This window comes from Macaca nemestrina, chromosome 13 (assembly GCF_043159975.1).
Source record: "Macaca nemestrina isolate mMacNem1 chromosome 13, mMacNem.hap1, whole genome shotgun sequence".
In the NCBI taxonomy this organism is placed as follows: domain Eukaryota; kingdom Metazoa; phylum Chordata; class Mammalia; order Primates; family Cercopithecidae; genus Macaca; species Macaca nemestrina.
Window position 1 is genome coordinate 44,521,716 of NC_092137.1, and position 19,373 is coordinate 44,541,088.

The 19,373-nt window shown below is 35.4% G+C and overlaps 1 protein-coding gene across 4 annotated transcripts in view; it reads left to right on the plus strand.

Annotated features, from left to right (window-relative positions):
- Nucleotides 1–19,373, plus strand: part of LOC105464946 (calmodulin-lysine N-methyltransferase) — a 410,262-nt gene that overhangs the window by 14,947 nt on the left and 375,942 nt on the right. For all 4 annotated transcript variants that reach the window (XM_011713120.2, XM_011713119.2, XM_071076648.1 and 1 more), the window contains exon 3: nt 12,294–12,358. In XM_011713120.2, the coding sequence (XP_011711422.2) occupies nt 12,294–12,358 (65 nt within the window). The remainder of the gene's footprint in view (nt 1–12,293; nt 12,359–19,373) is intronic.

Below are 19,373 nucleotides of genomic sequence, written 5' to 3' on the forward strand. Positions count from 1 at the left end.
GAATAAGACTGCTGTTGCTATGGTAATTGCTGAATTAGAAGGCTAGAACTCTTGACTTTTGGCTTGTCCTGGGAACTTAGAATGGGCAAAAAGTCAAGAATGACTTTGTCTTTGACTGTGTTGCATCTTTCTATTATAACAAATGCACTACACCGAGATCATACCTTCCATTTCTAGGGAAAGAAAAAGACCAAACCCTCACCTCATTATTTTAGTTACGTAGCTTGTGAATGTTCAGTAAATAAAAACTAGTGATTAGATGGTTTGCTTATGAATTAGATGTATGACATATTATTTTTGTATGTGTGGTATAACCTAGGTGCCTATATAGAGCTTGGCGAGGCTGGCATCTGAGACAAATATGAATACTGCATCTATATTTAAAAGCATAGTTTTAATGTTAGTAGAGATATTAACAACAGAGCTGAGCATTAGTAATAAAACAGCGTTTTTTAGGACCTGTAAAATATGATCCATACTTTCCAGAAAACTGTGAATTCCATTGTGTCACATTTTTATGGATCTTAAATCATAGATATGGGCTACTATAACTTAGTTTTCTAATTTGTTTTAAATCTCATCACAATTTTTTTACGTAGTGTGCTTACATATAAATATACTGTTTCAGTACATTGAAATGTTCCCTTAAACATTTTCCAAATTCCAATATAGTACATGTAGAAACCATCTACTAATTTCCTACAACTCATAGATATAAGACTGGAAAACATCTCTTTAGCTATTTATTTTTAAAATTTTTATTTTTTAACCACTTATTTTTGAAAGAACTCCAAAGCATCTAGAATTAAGTTTATTTGTTTGTTTGTTTGTTTATTTTGAGACAGAGTCTCACTCTGTCACCAGGCTGGAGTGCAGTGGCATGATCTTGGCTCACTGCAACCTCCGCCTCCCAGCTTCAAGTGATTTTCTTGCCTCAGCCTCCTGAGTAGCTGGGACTACAGGTGCATGCCACCATGCCCAGCTAATTTTTGTATTTTTAGTAGAGACGGGGTTTCACCATATTGGCCAGGATGATCTCAATCTCTTGACCTTGTGATCCACCTGCCTCGGCCTCCCAAAGTGCTGGGATTACAGGCGTGAGCCGCTGTACCCAGCCTAGAATTAAGTTTTTCAAACCTTCTGAAAACCTCTCCTCTTTGTTCTTCTGCAGCCTTTTAGGACGCATTCTACTCTCTGGCTTCCTTTGTATTTTTGGATCAATTTTCTTTTACTCACAATACAATTTACATGACAAAATTTACTATTTTCATCATTTTAAAGTATGAAATTCAGTGGCTTTGAGTATATTTACAATGTTGTACGGCCTTCATCACTATTCCAGAACTTTTTCATTACCCTGAAAAGAAACCCCATATACATTGGCTATAACTCCTCATTCTCCTCCTTCCCCTAGTCCCTGGCAACGGTAATTGACTTTCTGACTCTATGTATCATCTGTTCTGGACACTTTACGTAAATGGAATCCTACAATATGTGGCCCTTTATGTCTGTCTGCTTTCACTGAGCATAATATTTTTAAATTTAAGATTCAGCCATATTATACCACATATCAGTGCCTCATTCCTTTTTTATGGCTAATATCCCACTGTATGGCTAATGTATTTTGTTTATTTTTTCATCAGTTGATGAACATTTGGATTGTTTCTACTTTTTGGCTATTATGAGTAATAACACTATGAATATGCATGTACAAGTTTTTGTGTGAACATATGCTTTTAATTCTCTTGGGTATGTACCTAGGAGTGGAATTGCTGGGTCATATGGTAACTCTATGTTTAACTTTTTGAGGAATAGCCAACTATTTTTCATAGCGCTGTACGATTTTATATTCTAGGAATGTATGAGTGTTTTAGTTTCTCCCTATGCTTATCAGTGAAGCACTTGTTAATTTTTCTTCTCTTTTAAAAAAATTATAACCCTCATAGTGGATATGAAGTGATATCTCTCTGTGGTTTTGATATGCATTTCTCTATTGTCTAATGATGTTGAACATCTTTTCATGTGCTCATTGGCCATTTGTTTTTTTTTTTTTTTTTTTTGAGAAATGCCTATTCAAGTTCTTTGCTTTTTTTTTTTCCTTTTTAATTTTTTATTTTCTTTCCAATGGGACTTTTGCACTCCTGTCTTTATCTGTTTTTAGTTGAGCTGTCTCTTTTTATTGTCCGAGTTATTTTTATATATTCTGGATATTAGACCCTATCATACATGTGATATTTGCAAATGTTTTCTCCTAGCCTGTGCATTTTCTTTTCACTTTCTTGATATGTAGTATCTTTTGATGCACAAAATTTTAAATTTTGATGAAGTCTAACATATCTATTTTTTCATTTGTTACCTATAATTTTAATGTCATATTTAGCCATGGCTTGCTTTTAACCTCTAGTTTCACCCTCTTGACACATTTAGGCTTCAGACTTTTCCTCTAGCAGCTTTTCTTTTTCCCTCTTCAAATAATTATCTGCCCCAGTGACTTGTTCCTCAGTCCTTACTCAGCAGGCCATTTTTAGGAAGAAACTCAAAGTTCCTCAATTCTAGGATAGCTTTAAGTGCTTGTGAAAAAAATTGTTAGGCCCTGGGGAGAAGAATCTGGCCATTGGTAATGGTTTGGGATAAAGCTTTGAAGTTTAGGACAAAGATAGAGTGAACTTTTTATACTCTGAATATGTTGGCAAAAAATTGTCATTGTTACATAACATTAATTACAAGTATAATGCTAAGACTGAAGTTTTTAAGGATTTAAGTTTGAGAAGTTTCTTTCATCATAGGCATTACTATGGAACCACAGAGATCAGATAGGACCTAGGTAAATAGCTGAAAAACTAAGACTAGACAAGAGCTTATGGAGTTGATGCTTGAATAAAATAGATGGCTCAGTGAAAAAGAACAGTCCTTAAGTTTGGAACAAATGAAAGGGAACTTGAAGTAACCAAACTGAATCTTTGTCATACTACATTGATAGCAGTTTTCATATAAGGAGAACTAACTTCTTATAGTTTTGAAAATAGTGATTATTAACATTATTCTTTCATAAGATGCCATCTTCTAGGGTTTTTAAACCCTGATAATTTCATGGATAATTGATTTTATTTTTATAAGTATCTTAGAGGTATAGGATGAGGTTTACTGTTTCTCCACTGCCTACCCCCTTAAAAAGGTCATAGGGTAAACTTTCTGTTTCTTTGCTTTGAGAAATAATGCTTTTGGCCGGGAGCAGTGGCTCACGCCTGTAATCCCAGCACTTTGGGAGGCTGAGGCGGGTGGATCACGAGGTCAGGAGTTTGAGACTAGCCTGGCCAACATAGTGAAACCCCGTCTCTACTAAAAATACAAAAATTAGCCAGGTGTGGTGGCAGACACCTGTAATCCTAGCTACTTGGGAGGCTGAGGCAGGAGAATCACTTGAACCGGGGAGGCAGAGGTTGCAGTGAACTAAGATCGCGCCATTGCACTCCACCCCAGGCGACAGTGCGAGACTCCGTCTCAAAAAAGAAATAATGCTTTCAAGAATGACAAGTTTTGCTTCAGTGATAAGTCTGGAAATCAAATTTTTTATTATGAATAGTGTTTTTAACTTTTAAAACATGTACTTCTATTATCTCAGTTTGTTTTTTAGAAATATAAAAAAATTTACCATTATTACAAAATATGTGCATGTTATTTATACTTGTTGCAGATTTAATTACAAATATTTATTTCATCCTGATATTTGAGAGAGAGAGAGAGAAAGAGAGATGCAAGAGGAAGAGAATATTCTTATTAAAATTAGGCCATAAACAATTCCCCTTTTAGCAATTTATCTTAAGTAAACAATCAGAAATAGATTTGATGTTTTCCACAAGAATGTTCACTGCAGCAATGTGCACAATAGCACAAAATTGGGCACAATCTTAAAATCTAACATAAAGTTCTGGTTCAATAAATTATGGTGCAGACATCCATTGAACTTGGAGCCATTAAAATCATGTTATGGGATATTACTTAACGATGTGGGAAACTGTTTATAATACGTAACATAATAAAACTGTTTATAATTGGTGAATAACAAATTGCAAAACAATATGGACGAGTGCTTTCAGTTCTTTAATAAAAGGAATATGTGAACATAGAATAAGATTTGAAGGCTGCGTACCAAAATTCTAATGTTATCTCTCCATGTTAGGATTATGAGCAGTTTTTTTCTTGAAGGAACCACATACTGCTTTTGTATTAAAACTTTTTTTTTTTATTTCTATACTGTATTGTTGATAATTTTAATAGTTTCATCTTACTTTTTTTTTTTTTTTGAGATAGAGTTTCTCACTTGTCACCCAGGCTGGAGTACAATGGCACCATCTTGGCTCATAGCAACCTCTGCCTCCCAGGTCCAAGCGATTCTCCTGCCTCAGCCCCCTGAATAGCTGGGATTACAGGTGCCTGCCACTACACCTGGCTAATTTTTGTATTTTTAGTAGAGATGGAGTTTCACCATGTTGGCCAGGCTGGTCTCGAACTCCTGACGTTAGGTGATTCTACCCGCCTCGACCTCCTAAAGTGCTGGGATTATAGACGTGAGTCATCTTGCATTTTGGAGGTTAAATATTTTGCTCCTTTTCATCTTATCTCAGTATTTACTGTAGTTTTCCATATTAGTGTAAATAACCTCATCTATATGTAGAATCTTATAGGCCCAGAGAAGACAAAGAATTATTAAGTTATTATGATTGTTTTATTTGTGATTGGTGACCTTGTTTTTTTAGATTACAATACTTTGGGGCCTAGTGCTTATTTGGTCAGTCAGATTGCAAATAACTTTTTTCATCTCATTTAATCACCCTGTCAAAGAACTGGGCCTCTATGGCAGAAATAAAGAAAAGCTCTATTTTTATGGAAAGGGTAATACAATATACACATATTCTCTTACTATGTTTTAGTTTGCTGGGCTGCCAAAACAAAACACCACATACTAGGGGGCTTAAACAACAGAAATTTAGTTTCTTGCAGCTTTGGGAGCTAGAAGTCTGAGATCAAGGTGTTGGCAGGTTTGGTTTCTTCTGAGGCCTCTTCCCTTGGCTTGCAGATGGCCGCCCTCACACTGCCTTTTCAGAGGCCATTCCTCTGTGCGTGCATGACCCTGTTGTCTCTCTCTGTCCTACCTCCTCTTTTTTTTCAGTTGATAATTTATTTTGTTTTATTTTATTTTTACTTTTTGAGACAGAATCTCCCTCTGTTGCCCAGGCTGGAGTGCAGTGGTGCGATCTCGGCTCACTCGATCCTTTACCTCCCAGGTTTAAGCAATTCTCCTGCCTCAGCCTTCTGAGAGGCTGGGACTACAGGCGCACGCCACCACACCCAGCTAATTTTTGTATTTTTATTAGAGATGGGGTTTCACCATATTGGCCAAGCTGGTTTCAAACTCCTGACTTCGTGATCTGCCTGCCTCGGCCTCCCAAAGTGCTGGGATTACAGGCATGCGCCACCACACCTGACCCCTTTTAAAAATTTTTAATTTTAATTTTAATTTTTTTCCATAAATTATTGGGATACAGGTGGTATTTGGTTACATGAATAAGTTCTTTTGTGGTGTTTTGTGAGATTTTGGTTCACCCATCAGCCGAGCAGTATACAGTGTACCATATTTGTTTATCCCTCGCCCCCCTCCCACTCTTCCCTGCAAGTCCCCAAAGTCCATTGTATCATTCTTATGCCTCTGCATCCTCATAGCTTAGTTCCCATATACCAGTGAGAATATACGATGTTTGGTTTTCCATTCCTGAGTTACTTCATTAGAATAATAGTCTCCAATCCCATCCAGGTCACTGCAAATGCTCCTAATTCATTCCTCTTTATAGTATTCCATTGTATATGTATATACCGCAGTTTCTTTATCCACTCGTTGATTGATGGACATTTGGGATGGTTCCATGATTTTGCAATTGTGAATTGTGCTGCTATAAACATGCAAGTGTCTTTTTCGAATAATGACTTATTTTCCTCTGGGTAGATACCCAGTAGTGGGATTGCTGGATCAAATGGTAGTTCTACTTTTACTTCTTTAAGGAATCTCCACACTGTTTCCATAGTGGTTGTACCAGTTTATATTCCCACCAGCAATGTAGAGGTGTTCCCTGATCACAGCATCCACGCCAGTATCTATTGTTTTTTGACTTTTTGATTATGGCCATTCTTGCAGGAGTAAGGTGGTATCGCATTGTGCTTTTGATTTGCTTTTCCCTGATCACTAGTGATGTTGAGCATTTTTTCATATATTTGTTGGCCATTTGTCTATCTTCTTTTGAGAATTGTCTATTCATGTCCTTAGTCCACTTTTTGATGGGATTGTTTGTTTTTTTCTTACTGATTTGTTTGAGTTTGTTGTAGATTCTGAATATTGGGCCTTTGTCAGATGTTTAGATTGTGAAGATTTTCTTCCACTCTCTGGGGTGTCTGTTTACTCTGCTGACTGTTGCTTTTGCTGTGCAAAAGCTCCTTAGTTTAATTAGGTCTCAGCTCTTTGTCTTTGTTTTGTTTGTTTGTTTTGTTTTGGTTTGGTTTTTGCAGTTGCTTTTGGGTTCTTGGTCATGAAATCCTTGCCTAAGACAATGTCTGGAAGGGTTTTTCCAATGTTATCTTCTAGAATTTTTATAGTTTCAGGTCTTAGATTTAAGTCCTCAATCCATCCTAAGTTGATTTTGTATAAGGTGAGATGAGGATCCAGTTTCATTCTCTGCATATGGCTAGCCAATTATCCCAGCACCATTTGCTGAAAATGGTGTCCTTTCCCCTACTTTATGTTTTGTTTACTTTGTCAAAGATCAATTGACTGCAAGTGTTTGGATTTATTTCTGGGTTCTCTATTCTGTTCCAGTGGTCTGTGTGCTTATTTTTATACCAGTACCACACAGTTTTAGTGACTATGGCTTTATAGTATAGTTTGAAATCAGGTAGTGTGATGCCTCCAGATTTGTTCTTTTTGCTTAGTCTTGCTTTGGCTCTGCAGGCTCTTTTTTGGTTCCATATAAATTTTAGAATTGTTTTTTCTAATTCTGTGAAGAATGATGGTGGTATTTTGATGGGGATTGAATTGAATTTGTAGATTGCTTTTGGCAGTATGGTCATTTTCACCATATTGATTCTACCCATCCATGAACATGGGTTGTGTTTCCAATTTTTTGTGTCATCTGTGATTTCTTTCAGCTGTGTTTTGTAGTTTTCCTCATAGGGATCTTTTGACTCCTTGGTTAGGTATATTCCTAAGTATTTTATTTTTATTTTTTTGCAGCTATTGTAAAAAGGGTTGAGTTCTTTATTTGATTCTCCACTTGGTCGCTGTTGGTGTATAGAAGAACTACTGATTTGTGTACGTTAATCTTGTATTTGGAAACTTTGCTGAATTCTTGTATCAGTTCTAGGAGCTTACTGGAGGAGTCTTTAGGGTTTTCAAGGTAAATGATCATATCATCAGCAAACAGTGACAATTTGACTTCCTATTTACTGATTTGGATGCCCTTTATTTCTTTCTCTTTGATCACTCTGGCTAGGACTTATGTTGAAGAGGAGTGGTAAAAGTGGGCATCCTTATCTTGTTCCTGTTCTCAGAGGGACTGCTTTCAGTTTTTCCCCATTCAGTATTATGTTGGCTGTGGGTTTGTCATAGATGGCTTTTATTACATTAAGGAATGTCTCTTGTATGCCAATTTTGCTGAGAGTTTTAATCATAAAGCGATGCTGGATTTTGTCGAATGCTTTTTCTGCATCTATTGAGATGATCATGTGATTTTTGTTTTTAATTCTGTCTATGTGGTATATCACATTTATTGACTTACATATGTTAAGGCATCCCTGCATTCCTGGTGTGAAACTCACTTGATCATGGTGGATTATCTTTTTGATATGTTATTGGATTCGGTTAACTGGTATTTTGTTAAGGATTTTAACATCTGTGTTCATCAAGGATATCAGTCTGTAGTTTTCTTTTTTGGTTATGTCTGTCCCTGGTTTTGGTATTAGAGTGATGCTGTCTTCATAGAATGAATTAGGGAGGGTTTCTTCTTTCTTTATCTTGTGGAATCATGTCAAAAGGATTGGTACCAATTCTTCTTTGAATGTCTGGTAGAATTCTGCTGTGAATGCATCTGGTCCTGGACTTTTTTTTTTATTGGTAATTTAAAAATTACCATTTCAATCTCGCTGCTTGTTATTGGTCTGTTCAGGGTATCTAATTCTCATGCTTTACTGACTGGGCTAGCTGGGTGCCTCAGGGTATCTAATTTTTCCTGATTTAAGCTAGGAGAGTTATATTTTTCTAGGAATTTATCAGTCTCTTCTAGGTTTTCTACTTTGTGTGCATAAATGTAGTAGCCTTGAATAATCTTTTCTATTTCAGTGGTGTCAGTTGCAATATCTCCTGTTTCCTAGTGAGGTTATTTGGATTTTCTTTCTTTTTTTCTTGGTTAATCTGGCTAATGGTCTATCAATTTTATTTATCTTTTCAAAGAACCAGCTTTTTGTTTAATTTGTCTTTTGTATTTTGTAGTTGTTGTTTCAATTTCATTTAGTTTTGCTCTGATCTTGGTTATTTTCTTTCTTCTGATGTGTTTGGGTTTGGTTTATTCTTGTTTCTCTAGTTCCTTGAGGTGTGACCTTAGAATGTCAGTTTGTGTCTTTCAGTCTTTTTGATGTAGGCGTTTAGGGCTATGAACTTTCCTCTTAGCATCACCTTTGCTGTATCCCAGAGATTTTGATAGGTTGTGTCATTATTGTTATTCAGTTTGAATAATTTAATTTTTGTCTTGATTTCATTTTTGACCCAGTGCTCATTTAGGAGCAGGTTATTTAATTTTCATCTATTTGCATGGTTTTGAAGGTCCCTTTTGGAGTTGATTTCCAGTTTTATTCCACTGTAGTCTGAGAGAGAGTTTGATATAATTCCAGTTTTCTTAAATGTATTGAGGCTCGTTTTATGGCCTATCGTATGGTCTGTCTTGGAGAAAGTTCCATGTGCTGTTGCATAAAATGTTTATTCTGCCAGTTGTTGCACGAAATGTTCTGTATATATCTGTTAAGTCCATTTGTTCCAAGGTATAGTTTAAATCTATTGTTTCTTTGTTGACTTTCTGTCTTGATGACCTGTCTAGTGCTATCACTGGAGTATTGAAGTCCCCTACTATTATTGTGTTGCTGTCTATCTCATTTCTTTGGCATTAGTAATTGTTTTATAAATTTGTGAGCTCCAGTGTTAGGTATATATATGTTTAGGATTGTGATATTTTCCTGTTGGACAAGGCCTTTTACCATTATATAATATCCTTCTTTGTCTCTTTTAGCTGCTGTTGCTTTAAGGTTTATTTTGTCTGATGTAAGAATAGCTACCCCTGCTAGTTTTTGGTATCCATTTGCATGAAATGCCTTTTTCCACCCCTTTAAGTTAAGTATGAGTCCTTATGTGTTAGATGAGTCTCCTGAAGGCAGCAGATAGTTCGTTGGTGAGTTCTTATCTATTTTGTGGTTCTGCGTCTTTTAAGTGGAGCATTTAGGCCGTTTACATTCATTGTTAGTAGTGAAATGTGAGGTACCCTTGCATTCATTGTACTCGTCGTTGCCTGAGTACTTTGGTTTCTTTTGTTTTTGCTTTTTCACTTGTATTTTTGTTTTATAGGTCCTATGTGATTTATGCTTTAAAGAGGTTCTACTTTGATGTGTTTCCAGGATTTGTTTCAAGATTTAGAGCTCTTTTTAGCAGTTCTTGTGGTGGTGGGTTGGTAATGGCAAATTCTCTCAATATTTGTTTGTCTAAAAAAGGCTGCAATTTCCTTCATATATGATACCTACATATATGATGCCTAGTTTCACTGGATACAAAATTCTTGGCTGGTAATTGTTTTGTTTGAGGAGGCTGAAGATAGGGCCCCAGTCCCTTCCGCATTGTAGGGTTTCTGCTGATAAATCTGCTGTTGATCTGATAGGATTTTCTTTATAGGTTACCTGGTGCTTTTGTCTCAGAGCTCTTAAGATTCTTTCCTCCATCTTAACTTTGGATAATCTGATGGCAATGTGCCTAGGTGATGATCCTTTTGTGATGAATTTCCCAGAGCTTGAGCTTCTTGTAGTTGAATGTCTAGGTCTCTAGCAAGACTGGGGAAATTTTCCTTGATTATTCCCCCAAATATGTTTTCCAAGCTTCTTCCTCAGGAACACCGATTATTCTTCAGTTTGGTCGTTTAACATAATCCTAGACTTCTTGAAGGCTTTGTTCATATTTTCTTATTCTTTTTCTGTTTGTCTGTGTTGGATTGGGTTAATTCTGAGATCTTGTTTTTGAGCTCGGAATTTCTTTCTTCTACTTATTCAATTCTATTGCTGAGACTTTCCAGAGCATTTCACATTTCTAAAAGTGTGTCTGAGGTTTCCTGATGTTTTGACTGTTTTTTCTTTATGCTATCTATTTCCTTGAATATTTCTCCCTTCACTTCTTATATTTTTCTTTTGGATTTGCTTGCATTGGGCTTTGCCTTTCTCTGGTGCCTTCCTGATTAGTTTAATAACTAACTTCCTGAATGCTTTTTCAGGTAAATCAGGGATTTCTTCTTGGTCTGGATCCATTGCTGGTGAACTAGTGTGATTTTTTGGGGGTATTAATGAGCCTTGTTTAGTCACATTAACGGGATTGTTTTTCTGGTTCCTTCTCATTTGGGTAGGCTCCGTCAGAGGGAAGGTCTAGGGCTGAAGGCTGTTGTTCAGATTCTTTTGTCCCACTGGGTGTTCCCTTGATGTAGTACTCTTCTCCCCTTTTTCCTCTGGATGTGGCTTCCTTCCTATGAGCAGAACTGCTGTGATTGTTGTCTCTCCTGGGTTCAAGCTACCCAGTGAGTCTACCTGGCCCTGGGCTGGTACTGGGGGTTGTCTGCACAGAGTCTTGTGATGTGAACTGTCTATGGGTCTCTTAGCTGTGAATACCAGCACCTGTTCTGGTGGAGGTGGCGGGGCAGGGGAGTACAATGGAGTCTGTGAAGGTTCTTAGCTTTGGTGGTTAATGCTCTATTTTTGTGCCGGTTGGCCTCCTGCTGGGAGGTGGCGCTTTCCAGAGAACATCAACTGTAGTAGTATGGAGAGGAACTGGCGGTGGGTGGGGCCCTAGACCTCCCAAGAAGGCCCTTTGCCTTCAGCTATCAGGGTAGGTAGGGAAGGACCATCAGGTAGGGGCAGGGCTAGGCATGTGTGAGCTCAGACACTCCTTGGTTGGGTCTTGCTGTAGCTGCTGCTGTGGGGGATGGGGGTGAAATTCCCAATACCCCCTCTTCTTATAAAGAAACCAGTCACATTGCTTTAGGGCCCACCCTAATGACCCTATTTTAACTAAATTACCTTTAAAAGTCCTATCTCTAAATATAGTCACCTTTTGAGGTACCAGGGTTAGGGCTTCAGCATAAGAATTTGGGGGAAGTAGGAGGCACACTTCAGTCCATAATTCTATATATCATTTATGACAAATTGTAAATGACAAAGTGAATGTTGAAGTAAATGTTTATGAATTATCAATGGTTATTACAAACTTTTATAACATTCTAAAGAACTCCAGCTGGGAGAGAATGTAGAGGATTGTAGATAGATTAGCACTAATTTGTTTTTTCCCTGAGAAACTCAGACTCTATGACCTATTGCACAATTGAGTCTATTTGTATATAACAAAGAGTATTTTTTATAGGTATTAATCAAATATCAATGTCAAGTCAAATATTTAAGAGTTAAGTGAAGAGGGATTAGAATTAAAGGTGTTAGAATTCAGATTAGTGGGCAAAAGATACAAAAACTTTGCTCACTGACATTCATAACTGCCTGTAGATGGAACAGCAGACCTGAAGATTGGCTAGTTCTTTGTGACTGAAGTTCTGAATTTTTTGTGCTGTTATAGAGTAAATTTATGTATTGTTGAGTGTGGTTCTGGAAGGTGATGATTTTTCAACTTGAAGATTCTCTATACTGTGTGGGTTTTTTGGCTTTAAAAAGGTTAAGAACTTCCCTTTATATAATGAAAACACAACAAGTAAATATTATTTGTTAGTACTTTAAGATGTAGATTTATCATTTAAAAAGTCTTTATGTTAAATATTCTGAGGACCATACTGTTTTTCTTTTCCTTCTCCCTCTAGTGGGCAGAAAATATTCTTAAAATATAGCATGGAATAATTTATTGCTATTGGATGTATCATAATATACAGTCTCAGTCTCAGCTTTTTTGAAAACTAAAAATGTTAACTTTTCAGAATCATTAAAGCAAACGCTTTACTTCTTTCTAGGCATAATAGTGGATCCTTGAATGTTGAAGATGTCCTTACCAGCTTTGACAATACAGGAAATGTTTGTAAGTTACACATTCACTCTATATAAATATATTTAGTGTTTTACAAAGTGAATTTATAGTTGATGTTTTCTTCTCACTAATATTTTTTATGCTCACTAAATATATGCATATATATAAAATAGAAAGTTTTACTGTCTTCAGCTGAAAAATATGTCTTTTATAAGGTACACCGACAAAATGGGATACTGCAGTTTTTACACTTTGCAGGTGTGTGTGTGAGAGAGAGAGAGAGAGAGAGAGAGAGAGAGAGAGAATGTAGGTCAGAAAGGACACTGGACACTGAAGTACTGTCCCTTTTATTTTTGTTTACATTTTGACCTCAGTGAATTCAATAGTGGGGCTGTTTCTTCTTTCTTTGCTTTGTTTTGGGTGCTTTCTTTGCCATTTCTTGCTTGTTTACTTTCACTGTAGAATAAACCCAGAACATATTTTTCTTGATGCTACTATACATTAATACCAGAGTGCTTTTGTTTGATGCAGTATTACAATATTATAGAATATATTGCCTTTTCATCCAAGCTTCTGATTAAGTGGTGATAGATTTGTCCACTGAGAAAATCACTTAAATATTTCTTATAATTCTTGTAATTAATTTCATGTGATGAAAGAAATCAGCCAAGAATACCTTTATGTCACTGAGTTAAACAGAATACCATCGTAAGAGCTATGGACTTTTTATGTTTTTTGTATAGGACATTTCTCTTAAGATAGTGAATTGTCAATGAAATATCACCATTTTAAATGTGAAAATAGTACTTATACTCTTTTTCTCAAAGAAAATTTCGGAAAAGTTAACTATTGTCTGAATTTAGGTAGTGTCTTTGGCTTAACAATGCAGCTTTATCAAATGAATAGATTTGTGTAGAATTATGTTCAGTAATACTCAAAAGTACTTTTGTTCTTATGTCCACATTATGACAAGCTTTTGATTTTATAGAAAAATGCTTGTGATTCACTAAGGAATCTATAAATGTCCTTAAATTATCCTAAATACCTAAAATAATACAGGTTTCTTTTTCATGGATAGTGACAGATGTGCCTTTTTAAAAATTTTCTTTCTTTTTTTAATTTTCCAAACACCAGCTTGAACCAGAATGCCTTTTAGTTTCTCCATGTTGGCATTTAGTGAATTCTTTCCCACTTAGGCATATCTCATATTTTTATTAGGTCTAAGCAAGGACTGGGCAAAGCATATCAATGATGGTTGAGGATACATACTCTTTTAGTTCTGGGGTAATGTTAAATATCATTAAGTTAGCCTTACACATATGTAATTTCAGAAAATGATTCTAGAATGTTAAATGTGGAATTTCTGATTCAGTAATGTAAAAGTCAAGTATTGTTCCCAGTTGACTCAGTATGAAATAGGGCCCCTAGCTGGCAGCATTATGTAAAATAAAAATTTCCTAAAGGCATCGATTATTATTTTAGGCATGAATAACTGTCTTATCCTTCTCTAACATTTTTTCCTGTCAACTTGTTCCATACCCCGTGTTGTTGTTGCATGAACAAACGGAAAGGTTGCATATTAAGGGTGTTTTTTTTATTGTTGTCTGTTGTTTGGTAGAAAGATTTAAGACTTTGGAATGATACCCACCTGCATTTGACTTTTGGCTCTGAAATTCATCTTAAGCAATTTGTGTCATCTCTATGAACCTTAACTGTTTTCATCTTTTAGGACTGGCTATATTATAAAGAAAGTACATAACATACCACATGGCTCAGAGTTGATATTCAATAAATGGAAGCTATTAATTATTAGTGGCGATGAGTACCTATATAACCTCTTTTGTTTTTTTCTAATAAAGAAGATAATATTGTTAGGGTTATTCTGTTTTATACTATTTTAATTGAACTAACAAGGCAGAAAAATTAGATAAAATTAGCAAAATAGCTGTTTATTAAAATGCCTCATTATAAATATTGTCTTAAAAACCTGAATATATTGTTAAGTGATAGAAGTGGTGACAAAAATAAGACCTATTAAAATATGTTGGTTTGTGTACTTTTTATGTTTACTCTTTATTTTAATGGAAAAATCTATATGTTTCATTTAATGATAAATTGGTAAAGTCCTGTTCCAATAAAGTAAATATTGATTATGACTTTTATATAATCTTGGACGTAAAGTAACCATGGACTGAAAAAGTAATTTTTCACTTCATGCCTCAAAAATTTGATTTTCTTATGCCAGTAGTGATATTGGGTTTGTGACTAGAAAACCCAGCAGAGGGCGCCACAATCATAATTCTTTGTCATAGCCCACTATAATTAGGATAAATATCTCAAATAATAACCCTAAGCTTTTACCATGTCGACATATGAAGATGTGTCTAAATATTTCTATTTGATTTATTTCTAATCTAATCTATTCAGTAATTCAAAAATACAAAAAAATAGATTTTTCCTGGCTGATTTTTTAGTTTAATTTTTTAAAATAACAGTTTAATTTTTCTACTTCTAGTTTTAAATAAAGAAGTACTTTTGATAGAGAGCTAAAGTTCCATACAAGAGTATCAGTTTGGAAATCACCACCATGGTAGTACATTAAAGGACAATTAGAATGAGGAAAAAAGTTTCTAATAGATGAGAGAACTAATAGATGGAATTATCTATTTATTTTAGGAATTTGTTTCTAGGTTAATAATGCTTCCTAGTAATAGAAAAAACAGCTTAATTAAAACATTTTCTAGTCACAAAAACCTGATATGTGTAGATAAAGTAAAAACGGTATGGTCATGGTTTAGTAGAACCATTAATTTCAATTTTAAATTCATTTTGAAAATCAGGGAATGGTTGTATTCATTGTAAATTTTCAAAGATGAAAATATCAGTCTTACCTTCTGAATTGGTTTATGCTCTAAGTGAAAAGACATGGAAAAATCTCTTTAATTTTGGAAAATAAATGAAACCTCTAGATAGCTTATTTCCTAATAGAAAATATAATTTTTTTGTACTTACTTTTTTTGTTTAGAAGTTTTGTGATTGTAAATGTATGAATTGCAAAGTGTTTTATATTTTTGAGGTAACTTTTCATTGCCTGAATTTCCTTGAATGTTGTGGGAAGAAATTAAGAGGAATCTCGTACAGAATGAATCACTTCTGCGTATTGATTTATTGCTGTGTGATATACGACCCCAACCTTCTTTTTATGTATTTATATTTACTATGGTGGAAAACAAACCATTTTGAAAGTGCTTACCTTTAACTAGGAATAGGTATGTGTATTTCATTCTTTGGTTTCTACTACTTGAGAACCTACTTTCTTTTGAGATATCAAAACTTCTTGGTCAGGAGGTTGTATCTACTATTGATTCATTGTGCCTGGAAAGACATGCTGGCAGGCTACCTAGGGAAAAGTATAGGATGACATCTTTCACCTCAGATGAGATACTGGCTGCTTCTGTGTTTCCTTTGATATGTTGCTCGGATACCTTGGATAACAAGGGAGTGCTCTATAAGCATTGTAGCAAATTTCTTGCTTCTGCTTTTTCTGTGGGCACAGGCTCCTTTCTAGCTAGTCCTCTGACCTCTGGTCAAAGAAGCTGCACCATGCTGTCTCTTCCAAAATCATTTTCCTTTTCTCCAAAGTCATTTCTTTCCACTACTGAAAGGAATTTTTACAAATGTAATTCTCCACAGTGCTTACTTGATCCAAATTTGGATATCATAGTATCTGATATAACTATTTGTTGTTTATAACATCTCATCTTATGCTTGGGTCTGTAATAGATTCATTTGAACATTTTTAGCACATCCTTCGTTTAGTAGTATGAACAGAAGTGTTAGTACTTCATATAATTTATTATAAACTATGTACAATATAATATATATAATCCTGTAAAGGATAGGAGGTCAGTAGTTACATCATTTCAATAATTATCATTGTGAAACAGGATTCCTGGCAAATGTTGCAGCTTAAGTCTGGGGGATGTATTTGTAAAATTTCTCCACTATTCTTTGAAAACAATTTTTTTTCCTGGTTGAGCTCCATGGCAGGACCCTGTGGTAGTTGGTGTCGCTTTATCTCCTGGAGGAATTTGTAGACCCTCTGCCATATATTACTCTACATGTGACAATGATGATTTTTTTTTTCCCCAGTGAATTCTAAGACTGACCGGATTTTTTTTTTTTTTTTTTGAAATGGAATTTCACTCTTGTCCCCCAGGCTGGAGTGCAATGGTGCATTCGCGGCTTACTGCAACCTCTGCCTCCTAGGTTCAAGTGATTCTCCTGCCTCAGCCTCCCAAGTAGCGGGGATTACAGGTGCCTGCCACCATGTCCAGCTAATTTTTGTATTTTTTGTAGAGACGGAGTTTCACCATGTTGGCCAGGCTGGCCTCCAACTCCTGACCTCAGGTGATTTACCCACCACAGCCTCCCAAACTGCTGGGATTACAGGCATGAGCCACTGTGCCTGGCCTGACCAGGATTTTTAATGCACACAGCTATAGACTTTGCTTCCTAGTCGTCTGATAGCAGGATCTGTTTGTCTGTTTGTGATGTATCTAAAACTGATCTCTTTTGGGGTAGTATCAATTATTATTGAAAGAGAGACTCATTAAAATAAAAGCCAGGTGTGGTGGTATGTTCAGGTAGTCCCAGCTACTCAGAAGGCTAAGGCTGGATGATTGCTTGAGCCCAAGAATTTGAGGCAAGCCTGGGCAATATAGCAAGACTTTTTCTGTAAAAAAAGAAAATCAAATATTTATCTTTCTGGTTTTTCTAGAGGAAAAAAAATTATATGTTTTCACTTTTTACTTGTATTTAGGAAGCCAAAGGTAATAGTTTATTTGGAAATATGGTCTAAATTTTTAGTTTTTCTGTTTCATTGTTGTTACGTTATAAAGTTAGGGTTTGGAATGTTGGTGAAATTATCAAAGCTTCAAGAGTGTCAGCTTGGATTTTCGAATGTTATTCTTATTCAAATAAAGATGTCTATATATGTAGTGCATATGTATGTATATATGTATAAGTAGATATATAATGCATATATGTAGTATATGTGTACACATATGCATTATATATCTACATATACATATATGCATTGTATATCTATATTTATATACAGATATATACATGTACACAGTAAAGTAGTTTGATTAAAAAATGAAAAAGTTGGGTTTTTATGGGTCATTGCTCTGTTTTTAATTTAGAGTGGTTATGGAAGGTACATGGGGTATAAAGTTCAGGTTTTAGCTCTGCTGGTTATTAGCTATGTAATTGTAGACAAGTCTTTGTACAAATCTTAACCCCTTATGTAAAATTGAATAGGAAACAATAACTACTTTATAGTGAGGTGAACATAATATTAGATAATGTGAAAGTACAAAGTAAACTGTAAATAACATTTGTATTTTTTATGGTTAGTAATAATATCATCTGTCTCATTCTTGAGTTTCAGTACCTTTGTTATCGGAAAATAATACAAGATAGAAGATGTTTTTGATGTGTGCCATTCTGCTTTAATATCGTACATTATTTTGTTATGTGAAAACAGTGTAAAGCTACATAATTAAAATAGCGTGGCATTATTGCAGAAATACACATATAAATCAATGTTTTAGAATAAAGGGTTCACAAAGACCTAAATATATGTGACTTAACGTATGATGAAGATACAATTTCAGTAAGAGAGGAAAGGATGGATTCTTCAATAAATAGTATTGGGACCATTGCCTAGGAATTTAGGAAACTAATAAAGCTGACTCCCTCCTATATACTATATGCCAAAATAAATTTAATATGGGTTAAGTATTTAATTAAAAGTCATAACACTCTTAGATATTTCAGATGAATAATTTTAATATATTGAAATCAAGAAGGTCCTTCTAGGTGTGAGTTAAACACCATGAATGTAAAGATTAATAGATTGACTAAATTAAGATTTAAAGCCCATTTATTCAAAAAGCAACATCAAAAAAGTTGAAATACAAATTACACACTGGCAATTATTATTTATGACATATATTCACATGAAGATGTATTTTATTTTGTAAAGAGCTCTCACAAATCCATAACAAAAAGACAATCTGAAAACCTGTAAGATAGAGAAAAACATAGCCAAAAAATTAAGAAGAGGTATTTCACAAAAGAAATAGCAATGTTCTATGAGTACATCAAGTGGTTTTTTACTAGGAATTGAGGGAGTGAATTTTAAAAGTGAGATAATTTTTGCTTATCAGGTTGGCGAAGATGAAAGAAGTTAAGCAGTAACCAGTACATTGTAGGGAACTGGGTATTCTCATACACTATTGGTGGGGAGGAGGTAAAAATAATTCTGCTTTTCCAGAGGCAGTCTGATTGTATCTTTCATAATTTTAAATATCCATATCTTTCAACGAATAATTCCCCTTCTAAAAAAAGAAAAAAAAAATGAAACCAGGAGGGGCGCAGTGGCTCACACCTGTAACCCCAGAACTTTGGGAAGCCAAGGTGGGTGGATCACTTGAGGCCAGGAGTTCGAGACCAGCCTGGCCAACATAGTGAAACCCCGTCTCTACGAAAAATGCAAAAATTAGCCAGGCTTTGTACTCAGTTTGGAAGTTAAAGAGTAGTTTTTCAAATGAAAATAGCATTATTTTTTTCCAGTTATAAAAGGAATACACGCCAATCCCTCCTAGGTTCAAGTGATTCTCTCTGCCTCAGCCTTCCCAGTAGCTGGGATTACAGGCACCTGCCACCACGCCCGGCTAATTTTTGTCATTTTTAGTAGAGACAGGGTTTTGCCATGGTTTTTTGTTTGTTTGTTTTTTGACACATTGTCTCGCCGTGTTGCCCAGGCTGGAGTGCAGTGGCATGATCTCAGCTCACTGCAACCTCTGCCTCCTGGGTTCAAGCAATTGCCTCCCAGGTTCAAGCAATTCTCCTGCCTCAGCCTCCTGAGTAGCTGGAATTGCAAATTACAATGTGTCAAAAAACAAACAAACAAAAAACCATAGCGAAACCCCGTCTCTACTAAAAATTACAAAAATTAGCCGGCCGTGGTGGCAGGTGCCTGTAATCCCAGCTACTG